This window comes from Cloeon dipterum, chromosome 1 (assembly GCF_949628265.1).
Source record: "Cloeon dipterum chromosome 1, ieCloDipt1.1, whole genome shotgun sequence".
Taxonomy (NCBI): domain Eukaryota; kingdom Metazoa; phylum Arthropoda; class Insecta; order Ephemeroptera; family Baetidae; genus Cloeon; species Cloeon dipterum.
In genome coordinates, this window is record NC_088786.1 from 28,736,403 (window position 1) to 28,749,058 (window position 12,656).

Sequence of the window (12,656 nt, forward strand, 5' to 3'; positions counted from 1 at the left end):
AAGTGCGCTGCGCTGCTCGCACCTTTTTCGGTTAATTAACAACGGCAGCGTGATGATGAGCGTCTCACACAATATAACCCGTGACGAGATGTGTGTTTGTAATGTACCTGGCAGCTCCTCTTTTTCGACAGTGACCTTGCACACACCGGAAGGCAATTAAAATCGAGAGTGTAGAAATAGAGGAGAGAAGTGAGAACTGAGAGCAGACATTGCGGGCGGTCAATGGAAGACCTTCTCAAAAGGAACGGATCCAGAGGTTGACAAAAATGTAATGCTTGCATGGGTCTCCAAATAAGTTCGGTGGGGCTAAGGCTGTTAGTTCCTGACAAGAAATTTCAAAAGAGTAGCGAATGACGAATCTTTAAGACAGAAGAATATAAATGAATATACATGATATTTGTCTTCTATATAGAAAGAATCCCAATTTCCGTTACATTCAAAAATATTTTAGTGTAAAAAACGGCTAACATGACCTTTTTTCCTGGACATGAGAGGTGGCAAAAGGTGAGTGTAAACCAAATTAAGCTGACAAAAGGTCAAAAATATAGAACTACCCCCTGCTACTTAACAACGTTGCTTGAATAAACATAATAATTAATACCCGAAACGGCTGTCCTAGTCACGTGTGTTTGGCGACAATGAATAAACATGTTCAGTAGGCATTTTGTGAAAAATTGATAAATGGGTGGGGAAACTATGATTATAAAAATTTCACGTGGCTCCTTTATGGATTAAAAATGCCGACTCCTTCGGAAAAATGTCCCTTTCGCACTCAGCTATAGCCGCAAAAAGTAGTGCACTTTGAAGGTTGGCTCATTAGCAATTTTTTCCGAGCACTTACTTAATGTCGATTGACGATGTGCACCAAATTGAATTTCATGTAGAGGCCAATTGCACGCTACGTACTGAAGCGGACATAAAAAGGCGGCGGGAAGCGGCGGCAAGGCGGCGTCCGAAAAGGCTTAGCGCTGAATAAATTGGCAAAAACTACAAAGAGTGCGCCGCCGTGCATTTGGGGGGTCGGCGGAGACAAACTGCTCTTTTCTGTGAACGCACGGCATTATTATTATTTCCACTTGGTCGGAGATATCAGCGGGAATAATAAAATAAGAAGACGATAGTGCGCTGCTCTTCAATGGTGCCGAAAATCGTGACTCAAGTATCGAATCTCTCAATTATTGATCGTCATTACCAATGTCAAGCGCAGCGACGGGCAATTACACGAGAAAACAAATGCCCGCCGGTGCGCAGCAATTATGAAAAAAATTAATTACCGCGAAAGAGAGACGGGCAGCAGGTTGTTATTATGCGCGATAGGTGCAAAAAATGCAAACCATGGCAACGGCTCATTATTGTTTCATAAATTAATCGTTTTTGTACAGTTCAAAGGTTCGCATGTAAATTATCATCCAGTGCTGCGGATAGTTTTAATTGCTCTGCCTTGAGATGGGCGCCTCCGTCGGTTTTGCTCAAATCATTTTTTAAAAGGGTCAGATGTGTGCGAGTGGCACATTGATACATTCAATATATGAATTTTGGAAGTATTCAGGTTTGCTGCAGTGTGATGGTTTGCATATCTTTCAACGATTTTGAAATCCAGCGATTCCATCAAAATAGCTCGGTGAATTTGCTTGTAATACAAAACAGCCACAGATGTTTTTCTTCGGGCATTCAGAGACAAAGAAGCAAGAAGTATCATATTCATTTTGCCTCAAACTGAAGTTGATTCCACAAATTATTTGCACTTGGCCAAATATTTACGATTCATATAGCCCAAGAGGTCTAAGATCATTTCCTGTGCAACCGGCCAAGCCAAGCGTTTTTGGGGAGGGACACGACCTGTTGAGTTGTAGAAAAAAACATGTGCGGGATGGTAGGAGCGAGTTCCGGGGCTGGAAAGCATCACAACGCGCGGCCTAGCAACCCTAGCGAGAGTAATTAGGGGCTGCTCGCACAGCTTCCAAGGCCGCAGCAACAGCGCAGCGGTTTGAAATTTTGACACGCGGAGAAGAAGAATTAATCGTTATCGGGGCGGCATCGGCGCAGCATTATTGTTTGTCAAGCGGTATAAATTAGAACCTGAATAATGCTGCTCGCCGATGATAATCTCGCGCGTTTTTGTGCCGCACACAAAAGCAGCCGCGGATAAATATTTAAATTGTGAAAGATGCACCGTGAGGAATCTGCGCTGGCGAGAAGTTCAAAGCGGCAGAAAATTTTTAATTGCGCCGCGAAAATAATCAATTAGCAAAGAATAAATCGCGGATTGGGGCGCGTGATGCGCGCAATTAAATCGCACGACTGGCAACATTTCACTTTTTGCCCGTTGATTAGTTTGAAAAGCGAAGATAAACCGAGGCAAAGCTTGAGAGACAAGTTATTTGCACGAGAAATTAAACTGTGTGCGATAGCCGATCTGCATTTTTTAGCTTCTCACGAGTTTGCCAGATATCCGGACAGCAAGAAAAAATTCTGAGCTATTTGATTGATACCTCAGTGGCTGTTTAATTTGTTTTTACTTTCAAAATATTTATTTCCCCATAGGGTGACTCATTTCACAATAAGAGAAAACACCATTAAGTGAGATAAAGCATATATTTACAAAATCTGCTAATAAAATCTATAGTTTCGGCGGCACTTTTAAAGCATAAAAACATTTATTTCGTTTCGAAACACAGAAACGCCCTTATAATGACCTTAAAGGGTGAAATAACAAACAAACAAACAAGATTGTCCAGTTGTAAGGTATTTTGAGTGAAAATACCGTTTAGTTTTCAACTTAATAAGAAATGAGTGTCATCCTATTGAACAGGCCTAACATTTTAAGGTAGCGCAGCGGAAGCAGGAAAAAAATCTGAAAGCATGAAATTTGACTATAGATCATTATTCACCACGTGAGTGGAAAATCATGGAAAGCATCAGAGCGAGTGAGGCTGCAGTTTAATCGACTTTTCAGTACAGAAGAGCAGCGTGAATTCCCGGACACCCTCGTCGTCGCATTAAAGGGTAGTTCACGCATGAGCTGCTATTAAAATAATCAATCAAAATAATTAGGGAGGCGAACGGCGGTCGTGACCAGAGCTGCTTGAATGGTAGCCAAAAAATGTGGCTGCACAGCAGATAATAATGGCCGTGTTGGAGTAAATAACTCGCTTTCCTTTCGTCCGATTTGTGAGTTATTATGGTTATTATTTTATTTTGGCTCCGCTCGCATTATGTACACACACGCGCGTTGTTGAAAATAATTTATAATACAGCCTGCTATACATCTCGCGAGGCCATAAATTCGCTTCTTGATGGAGATGTTAAATGGCTCTAGTCCCGAGGAGAGCGGCGCCTGCAATATTCCGGCGGGAATTTCAACGCACGATTCGATTTTACAGTACAAAATTCCACTCCCGCGCTTAAGAGCTATTCAAATGAGTTTGCCCGGTGGATTATTAATCCGAATCGGACGCCAGATGAATTTTAAAGGGTTTCGTTCGCATATACATCACGGAGATGATAGTTTCTCTTCCTCTGGCCACTGTGATTGCAGGGATAGATATAGCAAATGGTCTTAAATGAGGATGTTCGTTCAACGCAATACTGCGATGAAAAATTTTCCGCATTTTTTTTAACTGTTAGATTTCTTGGATAATTACAACTTGCAGTGTACATGTACTAAGCATCAGCTTTAGATGTATTTTCAGTTATAAAATGTCACTATAAAAGGCCATTGAACTTTAGGATTTTTATCAAAAGATTATCCGTACATGAGTTTTACTGGTCTTCTGTGGAATTAGGTAAATAACTTATTTTCCTAAATACTTTTCTGTATGTCTGGTGCAAAACTATCTTCAAATATCAGGTACAATTGATAGTCCGTCACCAATATTTTGGCATGTTAGATTGCTAAACAATTGCTGAGATGGTTAACTCTTTCTTGCTATGAACTACGAGGGTAAATTTTTCATGAGCCAAAAGAAACAGCTAATAATGAATAATGAATTTTAATAAAAAAAAATATCATAAAGCTGATATCATTTTATTTATAACAGCGCGTATCAGCTCAATTCTTTGGTGGGAAAGGCAGCGATTTCGCCGAGTGAGCATGGAGGCATGTAAAATTTTAATGTCTTTGCACAAAACCACGCGAAAGCAATGAGAAAACGGCTCTCTCACTGCTTGTCAGTCAAATGACCGTTCTTGCATCGATAATCATTCAGCAGAATTCATAATAAAAAGCGGCCCGGCAGCAGCGTTGAAAGGCATGCTAATGCGCGCGTCTCGCTTTTATTTCAGCCGCGCGTTTTTGTCCTTAAATACAGCTAGTTGCGTTTTGTGCTCGAGAGCGGCAATTTGTGACGCATTGCCTTCTTTCATTTGCAATCTCGGCGTTCGCTCTCGATTCGATCCTTTAGCAGCAGGCTGACAGAGTCAGCTGCGTGTTTTTCTATGACTTTCAGGTAATTATTCAAAGTCAACCCTTCCAGCCAGATGCACTTCAAGGAAAAAATAATAATGTAAGTTCATATACAGAACATTTCAAAGTATTAATCTCGAGATAAAAATTTCGCACAAAGCATTTGATGTGCTTTGGATAAGTTTTTTTCTGGGGATGCGGGTTAAAAGTAATAAGGCCAATACATTTCAAAACTATATGTTGAGTATCTCTCTGCACCTCTGTCCAGTTTTCCAATCAGGACTGAAGACGGCGAACGCCGCTAAGAGGATATTTCCTTTGAAGCCTTTCGTGGTGGCGTAAACAGCACTTTTGGTTAGAGACCGCGAACGGCACATCATTATATGCATCGTTATTATCATCATTTCACGGTTCTCACCTGTTGTGAATGCCTGCCGAGGATAATGTTGGTATGCATGCGTAGTCAGAACAACAAGTGAGTGCGTGAATTATATTCAAATTATTGTCATTGTCACTGCTACTTAATGCACACGCGGCGGCGGCAACACACAAAGCGGCCGTGGTTTTTCCAGCTCCGTGAATAATAAAAGGGATAATTTGTAGCTTCCTGCCAGGCCAGCCGACGCATTTACCTCGCCAGTAGAATTAATGAAAATAACGCGTCCGATTCAATCGGCTCTGAGAAAGTTTCCTGATTTAATGAGAGCGTGCAAAACAAATGTTAATTGTTGCAGGCAAGTGACAAAAATTTTGTTTTTTGCGCGCACATGAGAACATACGCGCATTAACCTTAATTGTGTTTATTTTTTCTTCTCTTGCCCGATAATTAGACACGTAAACAGGATCCGGAGATGAATGAAATGCCTGCGAAACGTCATTAAACTGGAAATTAAAATTTAATCCTTAATGAATGCTAATGAACGTGATAAAAATTCGGTGCGCCTTATGCTCACCGCATAACGAAGAGGAAACAACAAAGACAGTATTAGCATTTAAATCGCCAAGGTCTTGTTTTTATGAATTATATGTGTACGATTCCCATTCATACTTTTGCCAAAATCTCTCATGTCGCTGCCTCGTATTAATAACTTCCTCTTTTCCAGGCTCATTCATTTTGCATCAGGCGCCGACGCGTTCATTCTCTCCGCCGCCGAGCTTTTTTTATTTCGACAGTGATATTATTTTTCGCGCAGATTTAATCTGCAGTCGTTAGCCTCACGCGTGTTTGAGTGAGCGCCGCTGAAAAACAAAAAAAATGTACGCAGGACGAAAAAACGGACATTCAAGCCAAAACGAGAGGAAACTTGCCGCAAGAGGAAATTTGGTGATAAAATCGCCACTTTTGACCGGAATAATAAAAATTGTCGCGCCGCAGGAAAATGTTGATTATAATTAAACAAATTAGCCGGCCGCAAAATCCAGATTGTTTTAAATACTACATGCGACACGGAGTGGAAGAGGAACGACAGGATGTGCGCCACATTTTCCATAGCGACGCATTTTATATCAACGAAACTTTTGTGTGCACGACGCCCAGTTGAGAAAAAGACGTCTTTCGTGGAATTCCTAATTCCTGCATTTCAAAGCGATATTACTTCTTTTTGAAATCGTGTAACAATAGTTGTTTTTCTTATTCGACCAGTACATAGATAGAAGGGATGACAGTACACTCCTATAATATATTTACGAAAGGAAATGAGCTACCTGAAAAATACGATTCCTATAAATTCAAAGTTTCAAGCGTCGGCAAAATGCATCTTTGGTGGGCTCAATATGAGGCATCACAGCGAAAAATGTTGCATAGTATTTTGCCATAGGGGGATTAATTAAAAACCTTTTAGCCCGGGGAGATGTGAAAAATGCACTTTTGCGTCGGATTGTCTTTGTTATCGCACTGTTCGAGAGAGTGTAAACAAATGCGGCACTTTGGCACGACCACCGCTAAGATGAATATCTAATTCGAGCAACTCATTTTAATACAACGAGCGGCCGGGCGGGCGTTTAATAAAAAACGATGATTCATACGAAATTAATTATCGTCAGGAGGCATCTTTTGATTATCGCAGCTCCCCAAATTAGTCTCAATTAGCATTAAGGTGGATGGAATTGTGCTCGCTCTTCTCTTGGCGGTAATTACCTCTCTGTGGAGAGGAATCTCGCCCGCCGCGCCATGGGAAAGACCTAATTTATTCTAATTCGTCCCGAGTTTGAAAACCGAAATGCACCCGCGCCGCGGCACAGACTCAGGAACAGTATCTTTTTTATTCAAATTTAATATAGAAATTATACGAAACGCGGTCAAAATCATCTAATGAGCAATCTCTTTGAATTAATTTCATCAAAATTTCCTGGCGAGCTGCTGTTGTTATAATTTGATATTTCTCGGCCGCGCGCTTATAGAATTATAATAAATTATAATATCTGCTGTTTATAGTCAAATTATACGTTGAGATTTGGTTTCAGAGCGTGCATATCTAATGCGTGCGCGATGCTCTCGCACTATCGCTGCCTCCTAGAGCATTTTCATATATTTGATGATAATCGGCTGTACGGAAAACAGGTGCACTCAATTATGCATTCGCTCCCATAGCATTAAATTTATTATAATACGCCTGCCCTAGCGCGCAGCAACTTTTATCGCGGGCGAAATTTCCGTGCAACAAGAGCTGCTGTTGCACTGAGCCAAAATCAGCAAAGCAAATGTAAGTCCAAATGTCTGCCATTGTTCTTAATTATCGCTGAGCATTTGCAATTTTTATTGCGACGAGTCCGCACACATAAAAGTAAACGGAACTGCACATGAAAATGATTACACTTCGCGCCGGGAAAATTAATATTTGGATTATATTCTTTAATTACACCTGTCGACGGCTCGTAATTTATGCGGTGCCAACTTATCAGCTAATTGCGAGAGGAGCATTGTGATTCTCATTTTGCAACTGGGTTGAGCAAGCAGAAGCAGTGGCTTCCGGTTTCCTCACCTGCACAAAATGCTGTCGAATCTTGTCATTTTGCAGATTCAATTTCTCATATCGGAACACTTACTTAAAAAAATTGTTGTCATTTGACACTCACCAAACATTTTCTAAAAAAAGAAAAAGTATGAAAATGTTAATTAAAGGGACGCTTTTTTAAATAAAGACATTATTATTGAAGAGCATGGAAAACTTTTAACTTGAAGTAATACATATGCAAGGCAGTTACAGACAAAATTAGAATGAAAATGCTATTAGTTTCTAATCGGCATTTAAAAAAACATTCAACTGAACATTCAAAACAACAAAAAACCTAATATTAATAATCATTTGACATGTTGAGCCTGTGCACTCTTGGGCAGCCGTGTTGCTGACTTCAAGGCTGCTGTTCAGCGATTATTTTCGGCCCCGAGGACACGAATTTTCACACAACAATTTGCAACACCAGTAGCCCGATGTCTCGCGGTAGATGTCTAATCAACCCTTTGCCGCGCGCTGTTTGTACCGGCGTAACGATTCGTGCTGTTCTCTACGAGGAATAATAATAGATGTGTGTATGGCTAATATCAGCAGCACGGGAGAAAAGAAGCGGCTGCCGACGGCCGCCGGGCATAAAAAACATTTTGTATTTATATTACTGCTCTGTAAGGCGTATTAGTTTCATATTTATTTTCGGGCCGCCTGTAGCGCGGCGGATAGAGATAGATCATAATCGAATTGCACACATATTGTAATAAAACGAAGTGTGTGTGTGTACGTAACGCGAGAGTGTGATACTATCGGAGGGAAGCGGTGCGCACACATACTGAGTGACCACACCGATGTGCTTGAACACATTTGGCTGGCTAATTAAGCCCGACAAGAATCGCACTTTTTTCGGAAATCGTTAAACAAAAAAAAAGGAAAAAATGCCGAGAGCTGATTGTGAGGGGATCCAACTGATGTCGGCATTTCAGCCTTTCAAATTTTCTACCATCGCTTTTATGTTACTGCATTTTTGAAAGCTTTGTAGAAAATACTAAGAGGCTGCTAAATCCTTATCAACATCTGCGCATACCTGTAGTATCGTTTGCTTCTGAATCAAAATAATAGTTGGTTTCCTTTGCTTAATATTCTCGTGCGTGCGGCGTAGAACCACAAAATCGGAGAGGAGACGCATTTCAGTGAAATGGTGTAAAAATTATTCTTTACGTAGGCAGATGCATTGTGGAAGCAACACATTTAATAAAAGCGCAGGAGGCTGTTGGGAGCAGGTGTGCAGTCGGCGGCTGTTGACCGCTGGTCATCTGCCTCCCGCACCCATTGAAATGAAATAATGCTATTCCGGCGGCGGCGTTTCCATCCCCCTCTGTGTTGTTATTGCTTACGAGCGAGGTCAAGCACGCGGCTATTATCCCATAGAGAAATGTTTCAATTAAGCTTCAGCAGCACACGCCGGAATAAAATTTCCTGCCAAAATTTTGTGTGTACGGCTTTTATTGCGCGCGCGACTGAATGCGACATACATTTATTGTCTTCACACCGCCATTGTCAAATGTGTCAGTTGGCATCTCCTTTGTACACATACTCCTATAAGACGATTTTCGCCCGCTCTCCATGTAATATGCGTGTTGCTCCATACATGCGTGCGCCAGCGCCTCCCAAATTAAGGTGTTAATTGAATTGCCAGCACATTTGTTAACGTCCGTGAAACTTTGACTGCAACTTGAGAGATTTCAACGCTCAAAGTTTGCTTTCGTTCAAAGTAGCCGAGTTTACACTGTGTCATTAATGTATGGATATAAGGGGTGAAGAGCCCAACAAAGTGAAGAGAAACGCTGCGGTGTCCTTCAAAGGGATATCGCTTCTTTTTACTTTAAATCTTTTAATAAATCTCTGATACTCGCTGTCACATAATATCGGGCTATTGAAAAATGACTTTGAATCCACGAAGCCTTTTCATTTTATTGTTGAATGTTTTTCTTTACTTATATTACTTATTTACCAGGAAAAAAATAATTTAAAATATTTGTCATTATTTTTAAACCAGATTGCACGCACTGCATCGACTAAAATTGTGCTCCCCATGACTTTCCACCTTTACGGTTAATTAATTAAATGGAGGAGAGGCGCGAAACACGACGCTAGCTCAATTTTACTGGGTTAATTATTGCACACGGCGTCTGTTTCAGTGCACAAAAAATGCAGCGCTCTGTGCCGGGCGACAAAGATCTTTGCAGCTCTTTCTTTGTCCTACACGGATTCTACTGAAAACTCATTAAAAATACGTGCACTGCCTGGACTGTGCGCATTAAAATTCAAGCAGTTTGTTCGTCGAAACATAATTAATCCGGCGCTCATTAGGAAGCTCAACACGAGCCGCATGCAAATTCTATTTCCAGACGGTTGATCATTTTATTTCAACGCAGGGACGCGACTAATTTTTCTTCAGACTCTCAAGCTCATTGTCAGTGCTGTACTACTGGATCGGAAATAAATCTTCTTTGTATGAATACCCCAACGCTTCGATCAGGTGTGCTACCCAGATTTTGTAAAGCGCACCCCCGCAGCATACACTATTTTAATATTTGAAGTCAACGGCTGAACCTTAAACTTGACAATTGACACTAATTTTGAAATAGGGATTGTGCACAAGAAGGCGGCTACTTTGACAAGGGCGCACCGGCGGGCACAACCTTTGATTTTGCCGAGCGCTGGGGGTTCTCTATTTTTTCCCTATAGTCGTTTAGAATTTTTATGGTACTTGTTATTTTTCCAAAGTAATGGCTTCTCTCTTACTTTCTATCACATTAATTTTGTCAGATTTTTATGGATGGACCAAGATGTAGTTGCCCCGCAGAGAGGCAGAGAGTTAGTGAACATAGGAAATATTTAAGATATTGACCCATGTATTTTCCTTAGTTGATCTTTAAAATTGAATTTTAATGTTTTAGATTAAATTCGACTCTGCATATATATTAAAATAGAGCTGATTATCAGAAAACTTATTTTCCTAAACTTGAAAGCCGCTTTTCTCGATGTAAGCGTAAGGAATTTTCTGCAGTTTGATCCTTAGGGTAAAATATCACTTATTAACAATTCCAATCACATTTTAACTGGTGTTGTATCCTAATTAAATGTGTTTAATTTATAATTTATGTGTTGAATAAAATTTTTATAACTATTTTGAGAATATACAGACATAATATAATATCACAGAAATTAATTTTCTCGCGCGATAAAGGAAAAATTTAGCTATTATTTTTTAAAATTAATCTCATTTTTAGGACAAGTTAATTTTGCTGTACCATCGGATAACTCGCAATAATTATTAGTGGGCCGATTTTTAATATTGTTTTTGCGCACATTCTTTACACTTCTGAAAGTAAAAGTGATTTACCGCGAGCGCAGCAGAAAACAATTTGACGGTATGTACTCACCACTCATCTGGTCTCTTGGGGAGGACGACGAGCCGGGACCATTGTCCTCGTCCGAGCTGGAGGAACACGAGTGGACAACGCGTCCGGGGGCTGCGACAACGGACAGTTGATGGTGGTGTTGGTGGATCGTTCGCTGCAGGTGCCTGAGTTGCGGCGGCGTCGTGTTGTTATTGTTGTTGTTGTTGTTGTTGTGGAGGTGCTGTCCAGTCAAGCCGTCCGGCGAGCTGTTGACCTTGTGGGGCTTGACCTTCTTCTTCATGGCGCCGACCGAAAAGTCCAGCGGCTGCGGCTGTTCGTCGTGAATCAACATGTGTTGCGCCGTAAAGAGCGGCTGCGCCGTATTCGCTGCAGTTGAGGCTGCCAGGGTGGAAGGGTGCGATTCCTGCGAGCTGTCCGGCCGACGAGCAAACTGTCCCACACTCAGTGCAGCAGCATCCACCTGTCGGCACAAGCAAACACGCGCACTGTAGCAACAACACACTGTCTGTCGCTGGAAACCGCGATCGGCCGGCAAATCGAGAGCGGATTGAGTGATTGTCCTGCCGAGAGCCCTTCGCGATTTCTACTGAACCAGCGTGAAGACAGTGCCGTCCCCTCCAAATGCAGAAGCCGTGCGCAAGCTCCCCTCCAGTCCTCATTGCTGGCACCGCCCCCTCTCCCTACCTCGAAGACCTCATGTACTCTCTGCTGCCGCGCCAGCTACCCCGCAGAATGATACACAGTCGCACTGAAATGCCGACGCAGGTCCTCAACCCTTTCGATCTTCTTATCTCTCCTTCCCGCTTTAGCCACACAGCAGCTGAAACACTCGCCTAATTTTGCAGTGTGGGTGATGGGTGTCCAGCACCTTGTCAAATGATACAGAGTGGCTGCACTTTATTTTAAACAAATTATTATTCGGTATATTTGAGACGTCAGCGGTAATTATTAGAATAAAAATATTGCTGAATATTTTTAAATATATTATTACCAATTAGTACATAATAGACAAATTAATAAAACTTTGGACTATAAAAAAGGTGTGTTTGACATTGTAATGTCTCTTTTTAGCAAGGTGATTAATAGAGTGATTAATTAAATACCTGTAAAAATTAAAAGGTACCCTCTGGTGTTCTTGACTAATCGAGACAAATACCGATTAATAATTGAAGAATTAACTAAAGCAGATTTAGCAGGATATTGCATGCAAAATAAAAAACTGACGTGTAAGTTTCAGTTAACGTGTATTAATTAATTAAGAAAACCTCAATACTTGTGCATATGATTTTACAAATGATATCAATTCAAATATTCACTCAAATCTTGATTCTTGTCAAGTATTTTCACTTGTGTTTCTTTCAATTCGTTACTTCACTTTCTTTTGTACTCACGGCCTGTTGACCTGGTCATTTATGGACCTGAATGGTATTGCTTTTCTGATTACCTGTGCTGCTGTTCTCTTGTTCTCGGTGCAGTTTTCTTGTGGTTGCTTATTGTTGAAAACAATGATTGTCTGCTTCGCTTGAATGTACCTTTCCTGTGTGGGACAGGAAAATTAGTTCTGCCCATTTGGCTTGGCTCGGACACAGGGAAACCCACATAAAACCTGTATCGCAGAAATCACTCTCACCGCAGGTGCTGATAGGGCCTGATTGCTGAGTCTTTGGCCACAGTTAGCACTTTCACTGCACTTGGACAGACTGAGAAGACAGATGATGTCTTCTTAGTCTCGGGTGTCTCGAAAGACTGATCTCCAAGATCTCGCCTCGTCCGCTCGGACGCAGCAAACCTCCTTCAACTTGGTCGGTGGAAAATAACCAATTGTTGGGTCTTGCAATCTCATTGGTTCATATAATAATGAATAGCACTGTTTACAGA

At 41.2% G+C, this 12,656-nt stretch overlaps 1 protein-coding gene across 3 annotated transcripts in view; it reads right to left on the reverse strand.

Annotated features, from left to right (window-relative positions):
* LOC135935022 (POU domain, class 2, transcription factor 2-like) overlaps positions 1 to 11,380 on the reverse strand; it is a 48,915-nt gene extending 37,535 nt beyond the window's left edge. For 2 of the 3 annotated variants that reach the window (XM_065477074.1, XM_065477064.1), the window contains exon 1: positions 10,800 to 11,380. In XM_065477074.1, the coding sequence (XP_065333146.1) occupies positions 10,800 to 11,109 (310 nt within the window). In that variant the 5' untranslated portion in view covers positions 11,110 to 11,380. The remainder of the gene's footprint in view (positions 1 to 10,799) is intronic. The other variant, XM_065477083.1, reaches the window with a different exon arrangement.
* Between the last annotated feature and the right edge of the window lie 1,276 nt (positions 11,381 to 12,656).